This window comes from Orbicella franksi, chromosome 5, assembly GCF_964199315.1.
Source record: "Orbicella franksi chromosome 5, jaOrbFran1.1, whole genome shotgun sequence".
In the NCBI taxonomy this organism is placed as follows: Eukaryota; Metazoa; Cnidaria; class Anthozoa; order Scleractinia; family Merulinidae; genus Orbicella; species Orbicella franksi.
In genome coordinates, this window is record NC_138149.1 from 23252699 (window position 1) to 23274892 (window position 22194).

The 22194-nt window shown below is 39.1% G+C and overlaps 1 protein-coding gene across 1 annotated transcript in view; it reads left to right on the forward strand.

Moving 5' to 3' along the window:
- The first annotated feature begins 335 nt into the window (after window positions 1-335).
- LOC145486871 (uncharacterized) overlaps window positions 336-22194 on the forward strand; it is a 33980-nt gene continuing 12121 nt past the window's right edge. Inside the window, exons 1-4 of the mRNA XM_081465584.1 lie at window positions 336-447; window positions 8053-8217; window positions 8992-10862; window positions 12565-12613. Of these exons, the coding sequence (XP_081321710.1) occupies window positions 336-447; window positions 8053-8217; window positions 8992-10862; window positions 12565-12613 (2197 nt within the window). The remainder of the gene's footprint in view (window positions 448-8052; window positions 8218-8991; window positions 10863-12564; window positions 12614-22194) is intronic.

Sequence of the window (22194 nt, forward strand, 5' to 3'; positions counted from 1 at the left end):
CCTAAAATGGGGCTGCATTGCATTTTTGGTTTGATGTTTAGGGAAATATCAATTTTATTGATTGATTATTCTTGTAATAAAATTAATCCTTGGCATGCAGTGAATCAAGCTCTTAAGTAGAATTGTGTGAGTAGCCGTCCAGTAACAATAAGGGGCCTAAGAGCCTATTCCGCTAGGGGGTTCGGAGGGCATGCCCCGCCAAAATGTTTCAAGTTGAAGCAAATTGGTGCGTTTTCCACGATTTTCAGCCGATAAATTTAATGTATTGATTGGACTTGAATGATAATGCATCGTTTACTTTGTCAGAAACCTAAAATAGATTGAAACAGCCCATAATGACTAAACGCATCGGTTGTGTTAACACATCCATGATTGTCTTTGTTTACAACATTTGTCCAACGTTGATCTTAGCGGCCATCCTAGGGGACCTGTTACGGTTCACCATGGGTGTGCACGTCTGTGTCCGCAATCGTCATCTATGCATGTCAGTTGTGAAATCACTCCAATATTTCGAGGTTCTCAAGACATGGTATGGGTAAGGGTTTTTCTGCAAGAGTGTTTGGGTAGAAGTGTCCATGATGAGGTTGCTGGGCACAAAATGTATCAGCCTTGAAAGGGAAAAATGTCCATTTTCCTAATTGTAGAGAAATTAAAACCAGGTGAACAGGGACTCCACCAGGACCAAGAAATTAAAACTACAGGATAAGGTGTCTGCCAAGGTGCCGTTCAGGCATGTACGGTTTGTAAGCCCGACAGTGCAATTTACCATTGAAGGATTTTTTTTTCTTTAATTTTTCTTTCCAGGACTTTTCTTTTTCCGTACCCTCCCTTACACAACTTTTTTTTTCTTTTCTTTTTTTTTTTTCCAACGCCCCATCACTTTAATTTTCTGATGGTCCGTCCCTTGTCGCTTAAATTACGACGCCAAAGAATGGCGTCTAATAGTTCAACGGCATCATGATCTCAATTCAAATAATATTTGTCTCTTCTCACTTACTTTAAATAATAATTGTTTTCAGCTGTGCTTCCCTTGAACTGGATAGCTTCGGTGATTTCGGTATGCCATTTACTACTGTCTTCGCAGACTCCGTCGTAAAGACTGCAGTGCTATAGAAATTGACAGCCAATAGGCCACTTTCGATATATTATAATTCAGCTTGATAGTGAGTGAAGAAAAAAAAGTCAACATAAACATGATCAGTCAATTTCCTTTGTTTATGCCTCACTGCCAAGCTGAATTTTAATATATCGAAAAAAGTCTATTAAAGTCAAAAGGCTATGTCCTGAGAACGTTATCAGGAAAGAAGAAGAAGTAATGAACCTTGACTTTTTCTTTAATAATAAAATTCAAAATACTTTTATTCAAAGACAATGTAGTGGTGGCAAGGAAAACATGTGGACTTGTGATCTTGCTGAAACTCAATGTGAACCGATTTTCTTGAAAACAGTTATTTGTTCAATGTAGTATACATTTTATTTTTTGATAGCTAATGAATCGTTGCTGTGTAAACCTGAATATGTGACTAAGCTTTTTTTTATCTTTAAGTTGTAAAATGCATGGAAGTACAATTATGTGATCTTTTTAATGTCTTGTATATGTAATCTCATGGGCCTAAGGGCAATATTAAGGATTATTTCACGCGTATTTTCAAAGTTTCACAAAATTAGAAATTTGGAAAAATTTGAAAATACAAGTGAAATTAACAGCCACTGCCTGTAAATATGGAGAATCTGACTACAGGTCGGAAATTCTAATTTCCTTTTATTGCGTCAAACGAAACTTTTGGTGAACTACCAAGTATTAGCAAGTTCACATTTTTGTGAAATCTAGGAAAGTCAGTAAATACCGCTCAATCAACCAAGATGGCCAATGGAATATGCAAATTCCGCATTTTGATCAGACCGTTTTCAGACAGAAGGGAGCTTGCCTCGATTTGATATTCACAACGTTCGTAATTTACACTTTGATCCTTCCTCTGAGCCAAAATTCATCTTGAACTAAAAACGTATTGTCCACTTCCTGGCCGGTTTGAAAATACTATCGCAATTTAATTTACATGTGAAATTTTAACTGATTTTAGAGGGTCATAACTCTTCTAGTATACGAATCTCTCGATAAATAAAAGATTCTAAAGAAAGAGCCGTGCTATGGGTATACTATATCCAAATGGCTAGTTTAGCCCATGAAAATTAAGCGCGCTATACGAAAAACTATAAAGGGCATTTTGACCAATGGCGCCATTTTTAGACGACAGAGCGAGAGCTTCGTTTTCGCAGTCATCTTTATGAACGTAATTCGACATGTTTCATAACAAAAATTATTCTTTGACATTGTGTATCACATATGTAAGCAGTAATTTAAATCATACCTACGAAATGGCGTTAGATATAGATGGCAAAGTCCCGTAGAAATCTGCGTGAGAAGACGACTTCACTTATCCTAACTTACGACGGGCCATTAAGTCATGAACGGCAGTTTTACGATCCAAAATCGCCGAAAAATTTCACAGATGAAACCGAGAAATATTCGCTACTTCTTTTCTGACCATTTTCCCTCAATATGTATCTTTTTCTAAATCAATGGAGAAGAGAAAGTTCAAATGCAGTGGTTAAAAACTGTGACTGGTCAGCCAGCGTGTTAGATACAGTCGAACCTCCGGTTGCGACACCTCTTGAATTAAGCAACCACCTCTCCTCGGCGACCAGTTTTCCAAAATACCACTGCGCTCTAATTCAGGCACTCCTCTATTACATCCAGCAGGGAAAATGGGCTCAAGTTTAGAGCTCATCAAGGTCACGTGTTTTTTTTTGTAGATGACCACTTCCCAAGAGCTGGTTTTCTATTGGATTGCGGGTTCATGTCAGGTTAACTTGTTGTAAACGGGGCCGGGTTGTTCGGAAGCCGGTTAACGCTATCCCAGGATTAAAGTACGACACACACGAGGGGACTAGACCCCGCGACTAGTCCCGGCAACAAGTCCCCTGAAGAGTTTACGTGAAGGGACTGGTCGCAGGGACTTGTCCCGCGAACAGTTTACACTAAGCGTTTTGGGGCACAGGTCGCAGGGTCTTGTCCCAAAAATTCAAAATGGTTTGAAATCGTGGAACTAGTCGCAGGGACCAACTTTGGTCCCTGCGACTAGGTTTTGAAGCAAAAATGGCCAGTTCACACGATGGGACTTGTCCTCGAGACTTGTTGCAGGGACTAGTCCCCATGCGTGTGCCGACCTTAAGAGTTAACAGAAGTATAAATATTTCTTGTATACAAATGTTTTTCACTATTCTTATTTTGTGTATTTTGAGATTATTCAAACTCTAAAAACAGAAGGCCAAACAATATGCAGAAAACTTCACTGCAAAGTTACAAAACTAAAATCAAAATTCTCGCTTTACCTGGTTTATCTTAATCGGGCTTTGAACCAACCGGCCCTGGAGCTCCGCTTTTAGGTTTGGCTACATCTACATATTAAATTTTAAATCTTGTCTTAAAATATATCTTTTCAAGTTAGCTTTTAGCCTTTCGCGCTTAAATTAATTTTACATATTAACTTTTAAATCTTGTCTTAAAACATATCTTTTCAAGTTAGCTTTTAGCCTTTAGCGCTTAAATGACTTTGTTATTGTTAAATTTAGTGTATGTACATATTTAGTATGTTTTTTTTAATATTGTAACGCGCTTTGATCATTGTATATTGACAAGCGCAATATAAATTAATAAATTATTATTATTATTATCTTTATCATTATCATTATCATTATCATTATCATCATCATTATCATCGTCATTGTCATTGTCATTGTCGTTGTCGTTGTCATTGCTATTGTTATTATAATTATTATTAGTTTCCAAGTCAAATCACTATATTTGGAACCTCTTGTAAGCGACCACCTCTCGTGAGCGACTGCGACCACTTTTAGAGTTAAAAGTTTGAAATTTTGTTTTTTTATTAACCTCCCGTACGCGACCACTTTATAGATTATAGCGTGTAAATTAGACAATAAGGTGTTCTAACCATTTTGCATGCCTAGGTAGTGCAAGAGACGGAAATTTCTCAATGGGAACACCAGGACTTTTTTTCTCGCAATTGAATTTCCGCATGAATGAAACATTTAAAACATACAGTAAGTCTATGTAGCTACCATTGTCACAGCTCTCGTAAGCAACCACCTTCCGTAAGCAATTACCTAGGTTTGACATTTTGGGTGGTCGTCAAGCGGTTAGACACGACTCGCAAAGCGTGCCTGGAGAAATTTTCGCTCGAGCTCATTTTCAGCTGATCGTCGAACGGGAAACATCTCCGCCCTGAAGGTGATATGGAAATATGACTTGTAGGGGGCTCGCTCGCTTTCGGTGCTGAAAGAAATCTCGATTGACATCCATATTAAATATTTCGCAGGCAAGCTGACAGCTGTAGATGTCTTCTAATCGATTCACAAAGCCGCCATTTTCAGTGCTGAACAACAGATTTTAGGAATCGCAGCTTCGCGGTACGTCGAATCTCTACGGTTGAACGGAAAATTATTTCCGTTTCTGACATCTTCGAATTCGATCTTGTCTCGCGGAATTCAACTTATCTTCGGCACTTTCTTTCTTATATACCTCGACTTGTGGTTTAAGTACATCGGTGTATCGCTGGCCAACAAAATGGCTGATGACAGTTTTTTTTTTCTTTTTTTCGTTCGATGCCAAGGGAGCTGAGAAGTAAAACCTACGAAGAAAAGGGTTGAATTGAATATTTCTAAAACAAAGCAATGTTTTTTCCTTGAAAACTTGTGTAAAACTTGATTATTCGAGTTTCGACAGGTGTATCCATTTTGAAATCACTGGTTATCCTCGCAATCTGATTGGCTCTCAGCAGTGCGATTTATTCTCCAAATCACATCTTTTGCTCAGCTAATGAGAATGGGGCCGTAAAACAAAATAACCAATCAGATTTCAAGGTTAGTTTAAAGTAACCTTTAAAATTTCAGGAAAATGAAAGACAAAAAGCCATTGTGTGGCGAATTCTGCAACTATTATTGGCAAAACTTTGTTGTCGTTGGATTTTCTTTTTTTAAAACAATTGACGAATTTAATTAATTACAGTTTCCGAATGCCGATTATGAGCTCCTTCAGGCAGAAGACCTACTTTAAGGGAAGTTTGCAACTTTCATTGTCCGTTTTGACGAACATTTTGGCGATTTTTCTTCAACATCTCCTTAAGATCCGTATAATACCGAGTCCAGCAAAACGTAAACAGACGTAAACCACACAACAGCAAATTCAGAGCCATCTCAAGAAGGTAGATGTTTCCACGTTTCCGGTAGTTTCAAACGTAGCAATACAAGAGCCCAACTCTGTCACTGTGAATAAACATAGTCAAAATAAGCTCGCTCCACCTAACAGTGAATGAACGAACGTCTTCCTGGTGCAGTCCCACCATCTTTAAAATATATTGAAACATATGGCGCTGTCCTGAGTATTGAGTCCTACGCCGAGATCACAAAAAGAAACGGAAATGATGGCGAGCTAGACTCCCTTAAAATCATGTCACTAAACGGTATTTAAAAGGAAAACGTACTATCCACTGAGCATCGTGGACTCGAGGGAGTTTCACAACTCAAAAGAAATCCATCGCAGAATTACACAGGATGCACCCTCAAATTCCTTCTTCAAAGACAATGTAAATTCTCAGCCTCAACCACAGAAGAAAGGCCTTCTATCACTTATTCAGACGACGAGATCTGAACTTTTAAGCATGAAGTAGACTATTTTCGGTCTGAATTCAGAACTGCTTGTTTATTTGTCTTGCTCGAATGGGTTTTCGTCACATTTTTTAATTTTTTTTAAATTTTTATTTCTTATTTTAATTTTTTTTTATTTTTACTTTCAATCACCTTGCGTGGTGTGGAAATGATGTATAACTGTGAAACAAATGTCCAATGGATCAAAATAGATTCGGTTATTACATAACCATGCTGAGATGTTCTGTAACTAAACATTCGAATTGCTCAAGTTGAAATTAGTAGCTATGGCTATGTAAGAAAATAATGAAATCATTGATTAAAATTTGCGTTCCATATATACATCATGACTTAAATTATCTGAAATTTACAGAGTAGCTTAAGAAGCTAATATCTTCGTTAAAAGTAACATTGTAACTATAAAGACAATGAGAACTACTATTAACTATTACGTTTATCTACATTATAAAAGTTTATCTTTAAAAGACCAGTATAGACCACTTCCATAAACGGCGGCCAATTATAAATCCCCCTGCAACCATTAAAATTAGCCTTGCCAACCTCATTTTGAAGTTGGTGATTCAGAAGAATTTTTACACTGAAACGAGGTTAGTAAGGCTAGTTCAAACGCATTCAAGAGAATTTTAAATTGGCAGCCACTTATGAAAAGGGTCTGTAGTAATGAACAATCATGCCTGAAAGGAGACTACTGTTTTCATGAGGCTTTTGAAAGCAGCGAAAGTAGGCTCAGTCCTAATGTTCTCAAATAGAGAGCTCCAAGTACAAGTTTTGCATGCGAAATACTTAAAACGAGTGAAGACCATAAGAAGTGGGAGCAGGTTTACACAGTGAGAATATATCAGTTCCTTTACGAGAGTAGACCGTAGAACGCACTGTAAAAAAATCCTTAAGATTCCTGGGGTAGGAATTGTAATGTAAACATTTATAGACACAGTAATTAACATATTCTATATTATTAATTTGTAGAGTGATGGGTTGCTGCTGTATGTAAAACATTATAAAAAATGGAACAAATTGCTACCTTGCTTGCTAATTGCTTTGCTAATTTAGTTTATGTTTTGTGATGATGTATGTAGAGATCTATTTACTTTGTAATAGGCTTCTTTACCTCTTCTTTTAATACAATAACGGAGGAGAGTAAATTTCTTTCCATTCCAGAGAAAGATTTGGATATTTTAGGTTTATTTTCTTTTGAGCAGAAGGCGCCATTTGCTTTTTGCGTTTAAAGTCATTGTAAAGCATTTTCGAAGTAACTTTCAAAACATTTACCGTAGCGTTTTCTATGTTAATCTGAAACGTGTCCTTCGAGGGGGGACAAATATGTTGCTGACTTTGTTTGATGATAAGCTTCCATTCATTAAGAATAGAATTAACGATGCCCATTAATTTAAAAAAGTGGACAGGAGAGAGTCGAGCTTGTAATAATTTTTCACTTTCGAGAAACCTACCATTGTCGGATATCAAATCTCCTATTTTAACAATTCCATGGACAGCCAGGTGTTTTATATAACACTACTTGTTCTCAATAAGGATAAACATATTGTTCCATATTGTTTGATTAACAACATCGTCATAAGAAACAACGTTTGATGTACTTACATAAGACCACGCATCGAGGCACTCTTTGTAGAAGTCCGGTAGATAAATAGGAAGTTTACGGGTATCAAACTTGCAGCAGAAAATAGATTTTCCGCTTCTTCTTTCTAGTTGCTTAAATTGGAAAATTTACTGCGATGATCATTCTTCAGTTTCGTCATAACTATTACTTGTCAAGACATGTTACACATAAATTAAGAAGTTCTCCGCGCATTTTATTCATGAGCCGCATTTGACTAGTACTTGACTAGAACTTTAGCAGGCGGAAAATGCGCAGACAATGCTTGGTAATATCTTTCGGAAAATTTCTAATTACCCAACTGCATAAAGCTAGCTTGTAAATCCAGTATATTGGTATTCTTAACTGAGCTGGAAAGACTTTAAGGATAAAGTTCATTTTGATGAAATTAAACTGCCTTTTTGTCATTGATACTTTTTTTTTTTTTCACTCAATTAAGCTACTCGGTGTCTTTTTTTATAATAAATAAATATACATTTATATAGCGCCATTTTCCACTAATTGTCCATGGCGCTTTACCAACATTTTGCATAGAGCTTAGCTGGGGAATTTGACTTTTGACTGTACGACGCAATAAAACAGTATCATTTTCTTCTGTTAAACAATTTAAGAGTTGATTCCAATTAAACTTTTAGCGTCTGTGCGTGTGATTTTAATTACTTGCTTGTTTCTTTTCTAAATGATTTGCTAAGATAAAAAGGTTAAGCAGCAGAGGGAGCCGGAAGGAGAGCAGTCTGAGAAACCATGTGAACAAGAAGGAGAGCAGTCTGAACCACTGAGTGAAGGAGAAGGTGAACAGTCTGAGCAGCCCAGTGAACGGGATAAACCGGACGATATATTTAGCCTGCTAGCAGAAGGTAAACTGGGTTTTCGAAAACACTATTTCTGCAGTGTCGGCAAATGCCTGACGATACAAATAGAACAATTGCCACCTATAGACCAAATTTGCACTCGAAATGTGAAAACCAACACTTTGTCTGAGCAGTGTTTGTATTGAGAACTATAACAGCTCCAAATCTGTTTCAGAGCAAATGCAGTGTTTAATTCAAATCAAAATGAACTACTGATGAAAGAATAACAGTCCTTTCCAAAGTCAGGGAGAAAAATGCTTAAATAAAATGATCCATATCAAGCAAATGGTTCCTTAAAGGGCTCAAAAAATTAATTTATGCATAGTTGATGATTCAAGCACAAATTGGACTTTTTCGAATTTCTCAAAAACTATAAAGCTTTAGAAAGTGACAATAGCATATTGGATGATAGCTCCTTAAAAGTGTTCTTCACGCAAAATATCAGGATATTCGGCCCTTTTAAGCGGGCCTGCGATTCTCGATATTTCCAGACATTGATTTTTAAGCTAAAACAAAATCATAATTTTTGTACCGCTTAGTAGTTTCTGAGCAGCGAGCTAGTCAATTTTGGTCATTCTCACTCCAGTCATACTCAGAATAAGGCCTTCGGCGGCTTTGATTGTTGCGAGCTCTAAAAAAAACATAATAATATTTTGACACAAGAGACGACGATTTTGACATATTTCCGAAATCTATAGTCGTTACATATTCTGAGCCGAATTGAAGTGCACCGCTTTTACAGAGACCGCCATTTAAGTTTGCGTTTTTCTTTCCTAATAGCACCCCAAGAGGTTTTTGCTCGGGGGCCTGCGGCCATCCAGACTTACCAGAAAGCCCTTGTAGAAGGAAAAGCCGGTATAAAACGACTGCCAATCATGTTGATCGGGCAAGGTCAGTCGGGAAAAACCAGTTTAAGAAGGTCATTGAGAGGAGAAAGGTTTGATCCAGAGGAACCCAGCACCACAGGGATTGAGATGAATGCTTCCTATTGCAAAGTGTTAACAGAGATTTGGAAAGTGGAGGAAAAAAAGCAATCAGCGGTTTCAGAACGCCGAACAATTGTTGACAATGGCAAAGACAAAGAAGAAATCCATTCAGTTTTGTGGGATTTTGGTGATGAATCAGCCTATTCCGCCACCCATCCGCTATTCCTTACAACACGAGGAATTTATTGTTTGGTTTACAACGCAAGTCAAGATCCAAAAGAAACCGTCGGTGAAAGGAGTAACAAGGATTATCTGGACAAATGGATGTTTCTAGTTTCTGGTCTGGTTTCACCAGGTGAAGAATCCAAGGAGATGCCTGCATCTGAGATGTTACCAGAGAGGTTGCCTACGGTGTTCCTTGTTTGCACTCACGCTGACAAACCTTACAAAAGTGTACCGCCTGAAGAGCTAGCTCGAGAGATCATTGGGTCATTACAGACAAACCTCCATGGTAAACGTTTCTTTGCGGTTGACAACACGAAGTCAGGAAGTGAACAAGAATGTCCAGAAGTCACCGGCCTGAAAAACGAGATTCTTCACGTTGCTAAAGAACTGCCGCAAATGAAAGAGGTGATTCCAATCAAGTGGTTGATGTATGAGAAGGCTGTTGCCGAGATTGCTGGAAATGGTTGCAAGTGGATTTCGCTTGACGATTCGAGAAATATTGCATTTGACATATGCGAAATTTCCAGTGAAGAACAGTTTATGGCATTATTGAACTTCTTACATGACAAGGGAATCCTAATTCACTTTGATGACACTCCAGAGTTAAACAAAATGGTGATCTTGGATCTACAGTGGTTGATAAATGTTTTCATGAAGGTTCTCACCATTACGCCTCAAGAGAGAAGGGAGAGGAAATTCATGAAATTGTGGCGAAAGCTTGAGACAACGGGAGTTTTGAACAAGGAACTCTTACGGCATGTGTGGCGCCCCTTGTTTGATGGCCGAGACACCTGGAAGAGTCTCATCGCCATTATGGAGAAACTCTGCTTACTCTGTCCGCTGCCGTCATCCGGAGAATATCTTGTACCTTCTACGCTGCTGTACCCACCAAAAGAGGATGTCGCTAAGCTAATTGCATCTACAGGCGTACCATCGCTTTTTGTGAAGTTTGAATCTGGACCAGTGCCCCCTGGCTTATTTCCTCGTCTGGTGCTTATGTTCTTTCAGTGGAGCACTAAGGAATGGCTTTGCCAATCGGAACCAGAGTTACATCGAAACTTTGCAAGATTCCACAGCTACCCAGCTGAAGGCTGTTCTGCAACACTGCTTTGCCATTCCTCTTTCATTGAAGTTAATGTCCTCATGGAAGATAGTGGGATACATGCATCTTCAAAACCAGGCCACGACTCCTGTCAAATAAACGCCGCTCGCATCGTGCACCGACAGCTAGGTCTGATGCTTGAATGCATGCGCAAGGAGTTTAATTGGCTGAAGAACATGGCTTATGAGTTGTTAATATCCTGTCCAGTCTGTACGCAGGGATCCGTAAACCATTGTCTCAAACACAAGATATCTGGTTGCAAGAAAGAGGAGTGCCTTCATTTTTGGTCAGAGCGTCAATGTAAAGATCTCATCGCATGCACTAGGTCTGCTGTTGCTGGAGATCTCAGAGTTCCGGTCAGGTTATTTGCGCCTTGGTTCACATTTGTAGACGCAGAGGTAAAATGATTTACGCTATACTACTATAAAATATATAGACTTAGCCAGGACTTAAGGTGGAGCTTAATCTTCTGGGTCGGGTTGTTCAAAGGCCGATTAAGCTAACCCAGGATAAACGAGAATTTGTTTTGAGCTTTGAATTTTTGATTTCTGTTTCATCGTTTTGACCATATAACCTAGCTCTTCTGTTTTTACTGTTATTCCCGCTCTAGTTCAGCTATTGAGCACTTTGTAGTAGATGAGAATTTCACTCCATTTTTTGGTTATATATATATATATATATATATATATATATATATCCACTCATCAGTTAGTTTCCATATACACTGAAGCCTACTACAGTAGGCTTCAGTGTTTATGGAAACTAACTGATGAGTGGGCTAGCTTTGTGCTAGCCTACGAAACAGACCTGCATTAAACTCCATATGTACTCAAGATCTCAGTAGTATCTCAACGTAATTCGTCATAACAGCCCCTTCATTTTAGAGCACTATATTAGCTCCCGCAGTGATCAGCACCTGAATCTTGATGTATATACACGAATCTTCATGTATATATACGAATCTTCATGTATCTATCACTGCCTTGTCATATAAATAATGATCTTGTTGTTTTGTCCCTTTTCAACAAGCATACTCTTTTGAATTTAAAAAAGCTAAAACTACGCAGCGTTAATCAGTTCTCGAACAACCCGGCTCATATAACAACAAGCTAACTAGACATGAACTCGCGCGATCCAATCGAAAACAAAACTAGCCCTTGGTCAGCGGTCAACTAAAAAAACACGTGATCTCAATTAGCTCTAAACTTGAGCGCGCCATATGGTCACGTGATACTGGTCAGCGGATACTTTGTTTTGAGGAGTCAATTGACTATAACATGGATGCCCAATATGAAAAAAGTACGCTATAAACCAAAGCTGTTTGTCTCGGTCAAGTATGGCCGCCATCTTGGCGGCGATTCCGCCGCCGCTGCCGCCGTCGTCGTCATGCACCCGCACCCACGAGCAATACCGCTAGCCATGATAACCATGAGAAAATCAATTCATGGGTTTCCTTATTTTGCTATATGAACACGGTGCTCCGCTTGGCGGTCCTCGGGCCGTGGGAATTCCGCTGTAAAGTTGCTCAGAAGTAGACTAGATGTACTGACACCTGCTTTCATTTACGCAGTGAGAGTGTTTCAGTCGGTTTACAACAGTCTCAGATCAACTCTAAAATACATAACGTGTAAGATAGAAACCCCTTGAAATCCACTTCTGATATGGCAAGCTGTCATAAATAATTAGGGTATTTATATTCATGTTAAAACGTTATCTGGCCTAAAAATTGTTTTTAATAATGTAAAGCACTCGCATACACACTAGAAAATACATTTCTTGCGGATTCAAACCTTAAGCTATATAGGGGGAGGGGGGGGGGAGGGATGGGGTGGTTTTGTGTTGCCTGCCAGCTTTTCCTTCTGTGATTTTTTTCTTTTTTCCCCCAAAATAGGGGGGGGCGGCTCTCCCGGCCCCCTCCCCTAGATCTGCCAATGGTTCTAAAAACTGGAGATTTTTAATGAATCAGTAGCACCGCAGAAAGTATAAGAATAGCACCTTCAGCCAGACCATGTCTTTCAAAAAGAGACCTTGCGAACAAATAATGACAAAATACCCAACCGCACCATTATATGTCGGTAAGTATGTTTTTCTTTTTCAAAGCAGACAACTATTGATGGATCTGATGGAGGAGCTGTGGCTTGTAAGGAGGGTAAGCTTAAGTATTACTCCCCTTGGGAACTATTATTTGTAACTCTACTGCTGCTACTTCGTTTTTAAGAGGCTGTCCGATTCCCGTAAGAACAGATAAGGCAAACTTCGGACTTTCACCGATTGGCCTCATTTTTTTTAGTGAAAAGTCAACCATTATCTCCAATGTACAAATAACGCATTTATTTGGATCAATAGGATTGCTTTCATTTTTTTGCGAGACGTTTTTCAAGTTGTCTTTGGGAGATTCGGAAATTTTGCTAAAAATGTCAGGCGCTGTAAAGACACCGTTTTATATCCCAACGAGCTGAATGTATTACATGCAACGTTTCGTCTCTCCTCGATGCAAATATACATATCTTTTGTGAAAACAATTATATTCGGTGAAAGTTTGACGGAATTACGAATTTTCTAAAATACATCTTGCGAGGGTTCCACGGGTGACGAAGAGCGTAGCACCGAATGACTGCTCCATTGGTAACTATCTAAAGCAGATCACTAGGTCTAGGAAGGGTGACGAGGGGATTAGAAGTAGAGCATGCTATGCTGCTTGGAATGTAGCTCTAAGGTCGACGAGCTACTGCGTCGCCAAGCGGGGCCAGAAAGGAAGAGCGCTGAGTAGAAAAATTATTCTCACAAAGACTTTATAAGCGCCAATAAAAGAACGCATGCGGATTACTGTCTCTCGCTTAGGGTAGGAGGCACGGGTGTCGGTGCGATGAGGACTAGCTCTTAAGATGTTGTTGTTTCCGTAACATAATGTTTTTTACAGGACATGGTTGTTGGCCCTGTGCCAAACCCCCAACCTGGAGGGCCAGGGGATCACTTTTTGTCAGGCCCCTACCCTTCGAACTGTCCGGCAAGGGTGGCCCTACCAGGAGTACAAGACTCCAGCCGGCATAGCTCTCGGGGTTATTGGGACACGCAAACCACCCTACCACGATAAGGTAGTGAACCCATAAAGATGAAAGATGAGATGCACAGAAAAATTGAGAAAAATGTAAAAACCGCGGCCACGTTCAAAAATGAAACCAGTCTTAATTTTCAATTTGTAACGAAGCATTAACGAGTTTTCAAAGGCTTCGGGGTTTCTTTCTCAAAACACGGCCGGATGTTTGAATTATTTGAGAAAATAGATTTTCGCACTCTCGCTGGCGAAAAATAGCATAAATTAGCATTCGCGTATATGTCTTTGCGTAAGCAGTAAAGCCTATATCATCGGGAAGAAAGAAGCTAATTTAGAAGGAGTAATTGATACTTTATTTATGCCTCCTTTTTGGTTTTAGATGATGCTTCTTGCCTCAAGAAAACATATTCTTTTGTAAGGTTTCATCAAAGTCTCAGCAAATCAATTTTCACCTTATAATTACAAACCGACTTTTCGATAGGCGGCTATTGTTCTATCGGGCTCGTTTTTTGGCTAAAACGCGTCTAAATGTTCTCCTTACACATCATGTAAAACTTGGTCTGGGTTTTTAATCGAGCGCTTTATAAAACGCTTTCGAAAATTGAGTAGTTTAACCAAAATTTGAGCTAATTAGCTTATTCCCGACTCTTGACTCTTATTTAAACCGAAAACGAAGGCTTAAATGAAATTATTGCGCTAAACTCTGCTCTACAGCTTAAAATGAATGACTTACTTTTATATGCGGTCCAGCTGTGGTCCATTTTATGCTGCGGTCCAGATTTTGTAAGGATCAATTCATTCGATCAAGGGTCACGACTTAAAGTCCCGGTAACGTCAGTCTGTGATGCTCCTTCATAAACGGCTGTAACGCACAGCAATGTAAATCAGGAAATGCATTCTAGTACCGGAACAAATTTAATTAATCTATCCTAACAATTTTTGGCCACTCGGGAAACTCGAATTAAATGGCGGCTATTACAAAGTGTGGACATATACCGTAATGATTCGATTTAGCGCCCGGGGCGCTTATTTACTTTTGGTACCTCAAGGAATGGTGGCGAGGGGGGAGAGGGGGGGAGGGGCTTATTCAAGACAGGGCGCTTACCTCGTTTTTGAGAAACTACGGAATGTTCAAAACGGATCGACTTGTTCTCTCTGGATCCTTCCTGGCCAGAACCACCAGCCGAGCTGTCGCCACAAACTTTGAGTAGAGATCATTCGTTCTTGTGAAGGAATTATGCACTCACATGGACATAATAGTTGAGAAACTCAGACGAAGACCATGCACTGTTTGTAATGCGGAATGGAAGATGAACCTCAGTTGATACAAACTCTGAGAGTGCTGTTTCTAAAATTATAATTTTAGATTAGGGGCGCTGATAAGAATGGAGGCGCTTATTGGAATAAGGGCGCTTATAAGAATGGGGGCGCTTACTGGAATGGAGGCGCTTAGTAATAAAAACACATTCAAAGGAGCGCTTATTCGAAACAAGGCACCTACTGGAAGGAAGGCACTAACTCGAATCATTACGATAAGTTAATACAGGATTATAATCTCTTGGTTTATGTCGTTAAGTTGGGAGGGAAGGGCTTAAATATAACCGGAACATCATTTTGTTTGTATTCAATCGATTAATCGCTTAGTTTACCGAACCCTTCCTTTGTTATTTGTATTTTGCGGTCCCGGTGCGACCGCGCCAAAAATTCTTTGGTGGACAGTAGCTACACTTTTTCAAAAAATCTTCAATTCAACTCAGGTAGACTTCTGTCTTGAAATATCTCGATTAAAGCTAAGCAAAGGAGCCATTTTCACTCAGTTCAGCAGTTCGTATCGTAACTGCAATGGCCGCCAGCAATGGCAAGAAACGAACAGGTAATGTTCTCCATGGCGCCTCTATTCTAAGACGGACTGTTAAATTAAGCCAAATAATAGATCTATTGATCAAGAGATGTTGATTTCACCTCTTTTTTTCCATGCCAGGAGAATCACGCATTGTAATCGCAGCGCGTGACCAATTCAATCGATTTGAAACTCTGGAAATAGTATTCTTTTCAGATTCAGGAAAAGGGTAGTCGAATACTTAAGGTTACTGTAGACCTTCAAGAGCCTATTTTGTCCAAATTTTTTTTTTTTTTTTTACACCAAATTCAAGACTTCTACTTTATCTGAATTTTCCAAAAAAATATATTTTGAAACTTAAAACGCGAACGTGCTATCCATCAAAAACATAATTTTTTAACACGAGTCAATGAACCGCAAACTGAGGTAAGCCAATTCAAATGTGTCAATCCTTGAGTTGAACAGGAACAATTTTCGCGGCAGCTGATCTCACCCGCGGAGTCGTATTTCGCTTCTTTTGTTTATCTCTTACGTCTTGCAATTTCTTGCACAGAAATCTTCACTTTTGTTGATTGTTTTCTTCTCTTAAGGTTATTCCCCAGTATTGCATTGCGCATCCCTACTGCGCATAATTTCACGCGTGATTAGCGCGCGCGCATTAAAAAATGGCGGCTTTTTCTTTACAGCTGGACCTCACCATAGAGGTAAATCGTCGTTTTCTCGCAAACAAATATGGTGACCTATCATTTTCTTCTGTTGTTTTGAATTAAGTAATAAATTTCTCTGTGTAAAATAAATATGGACCAATTCTCAGTGTAGAACAAAAAGCAATCGTCGGAAACGTGAATTTTGTAAGCAATCGTGACTACAATCATGGTGCTATTATAAGGATTTATATGGGTATAAACAAGGTGCTGTTGCTCCTAAACGAACATGTGGACCCCTCATTTTTATTTCAAAATCCAAGTTCGTATAAGATAAACAATCAATAGGAAATGTTTCACAAAAATCTCAGTGCAGGTTCTATTTCAGTGGAATGACCTTAACTGATAGACTAGCGCGCGATTTTGCACAGTCTTTGCGTTCCCACATTTGAACGCAAGCGCAAATCGCAAGCGAATGTTTCGTCGATGCCCTTCTCTAGCTTCTTCTGGCACAGAAGTTGATTGCCGTGGAACTACCGACGAATTTAATCCCTGATATCTGACAAGTCAGACTCTCCAAACGTTCCGAGTATCCTCTGCTTTGCTCGAAGAGTGTTTTCCCATAGTACGCTGGACAAAACTGTTCTGGATCGATGTTTTACAGCAAAAAAATGAAATTAAACATCGTGATACAAATAATTTTGTGATCGTCTTAAACTATACCATCCTCGGAGACCCAGGGGCTACTAGCCGAGACGAAGCGATATTTTCGGGCGAGCGATATTTTCTGGCGAAAGTTTACTTCAAGAGCTGAAGAGCCCCTGGGAACTTATTCATACCGAACCAGTTCCAGAAGTGGTCGAATTCCGTCCCGCTAATTGGCCAGAAAAATATTTTTCTGGCCAATTAGCGAGAAGGTCCAGCCGGGTAACTCTGTCGCCTTCTGACACGAAGAAAGCTAGTCGAGTGCACAAGCTTGCCTATTATTTCTCCTCGATCGTTGAACAACTTCTGAAACTTTCCACGATGTGCAAATTGCAGTTGCACGGGCCACGCAACTATGTTGACCGAAGGTGGGAACGATCGGCTAATTACTGCCAATACAGTGCACGCACCTTCTTGCTATCGCGCCAAATCAAAATGCAACTTTAGTTCGTCTTCTGTACGATGGATCCACAGTGCGAGGTCGATTGTTGCAGATTGTGCGGGTTTGGGTTTTTGGATAAGCGAAGGAAAGGAAATATTGCTGGGGAATTGAAAATTCCCCTTATTCAGCAGATAATTATCATAAGCTGTTATCTTTCTGGGCAAGATTGGTATTGGACACGGCGAACAAAACAAAACATTAAACATTGTAGTGATTATTGTATAGAGGTCAAACTCTTTTCTGCCACTTCTGTTTGCTCGGTGTTGGACAATTTACCGAACAAGTTTCTATGTCCAATGTACAATTTCGTGATATTTTCCGTGAAAATTAAAGCTAATTCGATTTCATAATTCAATTTGAATGTTTACACAGGTGTAATGATGCATTGATTTTCTGAGATGAAAGTATATCTGGGCTGCAAATTTCTTGCCTTATGCCTTTTTCAACCCGAATTAAAAGATCAGTGTCGGCTAGTGTTATATTACTTTTAATGTATAAAAGTGCACCCATGTCTGTATGATGCAAACGGGCTTCGGACATACCTCGGGAAAACCGTTCTTAAACTATGGCCATCGCCAAAATGTTTCGCTTCCCATCGCCCATCCGACAGGCTATTTTTTGGATGAATTAAGAAAAAAAAGGCGTATTGCCTTCTCCCTTTTTCTGGTGTTGCCATGTTTAGTACCTTTCATAAACATATTCAAGTGACAGACATCTAAATCAACCTTCACAACGACGTCTCCGAAAACTTGTGAAAGTGAGAGTGACAAAATAGAATTCCTGGCCGTGAAGATATAATCAAAGCTCGCTTGGAAAATTTTCTTAGGAATTGCATGTAATTCGTGTATCAGCTGACAAACACTTTACTCGTGGAAAAATAGTGATAGTATATCATTGATCCCAACATGCGTTACAGGCTGAATAAAAAGCCGGGGGGGGGCACTGCCATATATGGGCTATATAGGTATGTGCCGCTGTGAAGGGTATGGCTTTCAAGCAGTTTACTCTAGGATAGGGTATATAAATCAGAGCGTTTGGGTCTAGAAAAGAGGATCATTTTTCACAAAACTGACTAGTTGGTTGAAGATTTTATCTAGACTAAGGAAACCTGGAATTGCCACTCAAAAAAATAAAAAAAAATCAAATCGGCAAGTTTAAATTTACGCAAATCTGATTTGGCTCTGATTGAAGCGGGCGGAATTTTCTCATCTGGACTGCCACAGCGGGGGGAATCCATCGAGTTGATCTATTTTCGTGAGCGAATTCATCAGAGAAAACAACTTTATTGAAAGACTGGATAGCATTAAAAAAAATTATCAATGTATTTGGTCCTCAAGAGGTTTATCCATCTATGGTAAGTTGACAATGATCAAATCCCTTCTAATCCTCAAAATATTATGTGCGCCACTACCAACACCAAATGAACTGTTGAAACAGTTAAATCAATCACTATTCAGAAATTCTTATGAAAAGGCACAGACAAAGTAAGACGTGTGTCGGTAATAAATGAATGTGAGGAAGGTGGCTTGAAAATGATTGATCTAGAGACTATGGTTAAATATTTAAGACTAGCCTGCCTGAAACGAATATTTAATGGAAATGATGGGATATGGAAGGGGTACTTAAAACACCATTAAATCTCACGCGCCGCTGGAGGTCCTTTCTTTATAAATCGTAATTCTGACGTTAAAGACTTCACAATTTCTTTCCAGTTTTATTGCGAACTTTTGTTGTGGTGGTCACAGTTCCTTGGAGTGTTTGCTTCAGGAAGCAATTGGAATCATTTGGCATAGTAAAGAAATACGAATAGATAACAAAATACGGTATAGTTTAACACATTATGAATCTGGAATTGTCTATGTAAATGATTTCTTATTTAATATGAGCAGTAACGACTCTTTCGGCTATTTTGCCAAAAAAAAAAAAAAAAATAGTAAAATCAACATTCTTCAATGGGCAGACCTTCGACACTCTATACCTGACTTTTTGAAAGGCGGTTACACATCCCTGCCATTAACCTCTCCTTCATTTCTGATTCACAACAACATCTTTGAAGTGAAGGAAAAGAAATCGAAAGATTATTATTCACTACTTGTCACGGAAAAGCACAGCCTCCTAACATTATCCATAAATGGAAAAACGATTTTAACCTTTCGAATGATTATTTGAAATATTTTTTTTTTCTGGTACCTCCTTCTGTTGCGCACGAATCTTATGTTTCAGCTTTCCAGTATAAAGCGCTTAACAATATACTCTACACAAATAAAAAGATTATTCGAAATTGGTTACCAAACAGACGATGTTTGTACTTTTTGTGAGGCCGAACCAGAAACTCTGTGCCATATCCTTAACCAGTGTCCTTACTTAAGGCAATTTTGGAACGGTTTTGAATCTTATTGGTGCCTTTTATCAAATCAACAGGTTCGTCTCTCTTTGCAGAATGTTATATTTGGTATAATATCTAAGTAATGCCCTTCAACTGACTAAATAACTAAATTACGTTATTATTGTTGGAAAGCTGTTTTCGTGGAACTGCAGAAGAAACCAAATACATCCTAAAACTAAAGGTCATCAAAACAAAAAAAGAAAAAAAATTAACCTGGCCAGAAATCAAATCAAATCAATATGTAGATAGATTAACAGCCAATTCCTCTAAATGCCGAAAATGAGGTGACAGTCGCGAAATTTCGGATTTCTTCATATTTTGCCCACATAACCTCTAAAGTGGGTTGTTTTCGAAAATGCCATTCAAAGATCCTGAAGCGCTTTAGTTTTTTGGAAATCGAGGAAAGTTCGAAAATTGCCACTTTAGCTGCTTGCCGTCGCCGAAAATGGCCGAAAATTGTGCGTTTTCTTTTTGCTCGTACAGATCAACGCGATCATATCTATCAATATACTTTGGGTGGTTCATAGTGCATGCCTTGCTGTTTCTAAAGCAGTAATTTGATAAGCAAAAGCTCCAAGTCTTATAATATGGCCGATACAAGTACCTTAATCGAAGCTCGTGAGCGAAAGGGCTAATTTTAGCTAATTTCAATACCATCAAAAGCCCACTGGTACATTGAATTTAAATTCGAAACTAAAATTTTCTGAAAGCCTATACTCTAATTATGTTGTCTGAAAGTCTCTTTCGCGGCCCGAAAAAAGTACCCTTTCGGGAGACATAAACGTGTGATACATTTTGATAGTTTCGTCATTCGTGAAACCCACATGGAACTTGGAAAGTTACCTTCATCAAGAACAAAAATAAGCGAATGGATACCATTTCGACGATAAAGATGCTAGTAATCTGTTTTTTTTCCTTCTAGATTGACCACATGAATAACTTTTGCAAACATTTGCGGTTAATTCAATATAGACGCTGCTTTTGGTACATTGTAATGTTATGCAAATTTATTTCGATCACCGGCACCCGCATATCGCCCGAAACTGATTTTCCTGGGTGCCTGGAAAACACGAATAGCGAATAGCGAATAGTCGCAAATAGCGAATAGCGGATAGTTCCGATTATCTTCCATTAAATATTTTCGCTCGCGCGCGATTCGTCTAAACTCGTCACGTGACCAAATATTCCCCAGCTAAAACTGGGGAATATCCGAGATTATTAAATTAAATTCTCGGATAATGCAATTCTAGCTTTCTGATTGGTTCACTGGATCTCGGTTACCAGCCATTATACCTGCGTTTGACCTTATATGGAAATGAAAGCGGCAAATGTCGCTCGGCATGAGCTTTTTCGCGTGAAACAAAGTTTCGTCGACAAAAAAAATGGATGAAAAAAAGCACATTCGGTGAGCTATCTACACAGGAAATACAGGAAATTATGGACAATGCCGTCCCAGTAACAACAAATTAAAAAAGCCAGAAAGCTCGAGATAAGATTATTTAACGGTACGTATACGTTAAGTTTCCCTTAAAGTTTCAAAATTAAAATATGACCGGCGAGATTTTACGCATTCATGAAGATTATGTAACAAAAACAAATTTTACCTGAACAGAATGGCTTGCTAGTCCTGGTGGCACCAAAGTTTCGAAACCGATATAAGAAATGTCAAAAGAAGAACTGAATGTTCAGTTGAAGTGTTTTTACTCGTCTGCGAGGAAGAAAGATGACACGTATTGCAAAAGTTTATTGATTAAATCCATTAAAGCCGCCAGTTGATCATTTCCTTCGCACGCCGCCGCACAACAAACCGTTTGCCATTATCTCTGACCAGGCAAATAAATTATTAGAGCATATGCATTTGTAAAAGACCGCAGGAAAACAGGCATAATTGGCGGCGTAGTCCATGAGAAACCAGTTTCCAATGAGCAGATGAGGAAACTGTTCGACTAAGCAAGCTCGGATCGGCCGCACAGCTACAGAGGACGACCTAGTTTTATCTCAGTCTCTTTTTTGACCGACGACGACGAGAGAATCAACGACAGCTAGCGTCAACAATTCTGTCCTTGCGAAAAACACCTCAAGCAGTTGAGTGTTTTGAGCTGAACCGAAATAAGCCCGGTTCTTTACCAGCCACGCAAAACCACCAGGGTGGCCTCGGAGATTCTGAAGATGAATCTGACGCTGAGATAGTTTCTGTCCTTGACTCTAAAACTGATCAACAATGAGCTCCACACATACAGCTCGAAATGCCAAGGCTTTCAAAGCAAGGGAATCCTGAGAGAGATCTTGTCGAGAATAATTTTGGCACAACGTCTGTGTCACATGGCGATCAAAGGTTTCCGCAGCATTATTACGATGGCAATGTGCAAGTGCACAATTATTTGGCTCTTCTCCATGACTCGAACTTGAACGCTTTTCAAACTTTTTAACCAAGGTTATATCTCCTTCATTTGATAGACGTTTCTTGAATTCTACTTGATTGCAATTTCATTCAGCAAATTCGTTTGCTTCGCTCTCAAATTTTTCATTCAACTAATTTTACAAACGGCGCGCATGTCATGTGATTTCCCACTTGTTGTTGTTTTTGTCACATCGACCTCCGGTCGTTTTGTAAAATTAAAACCCAATAAAATTAAGCTATATTTCCAAGAATACAAA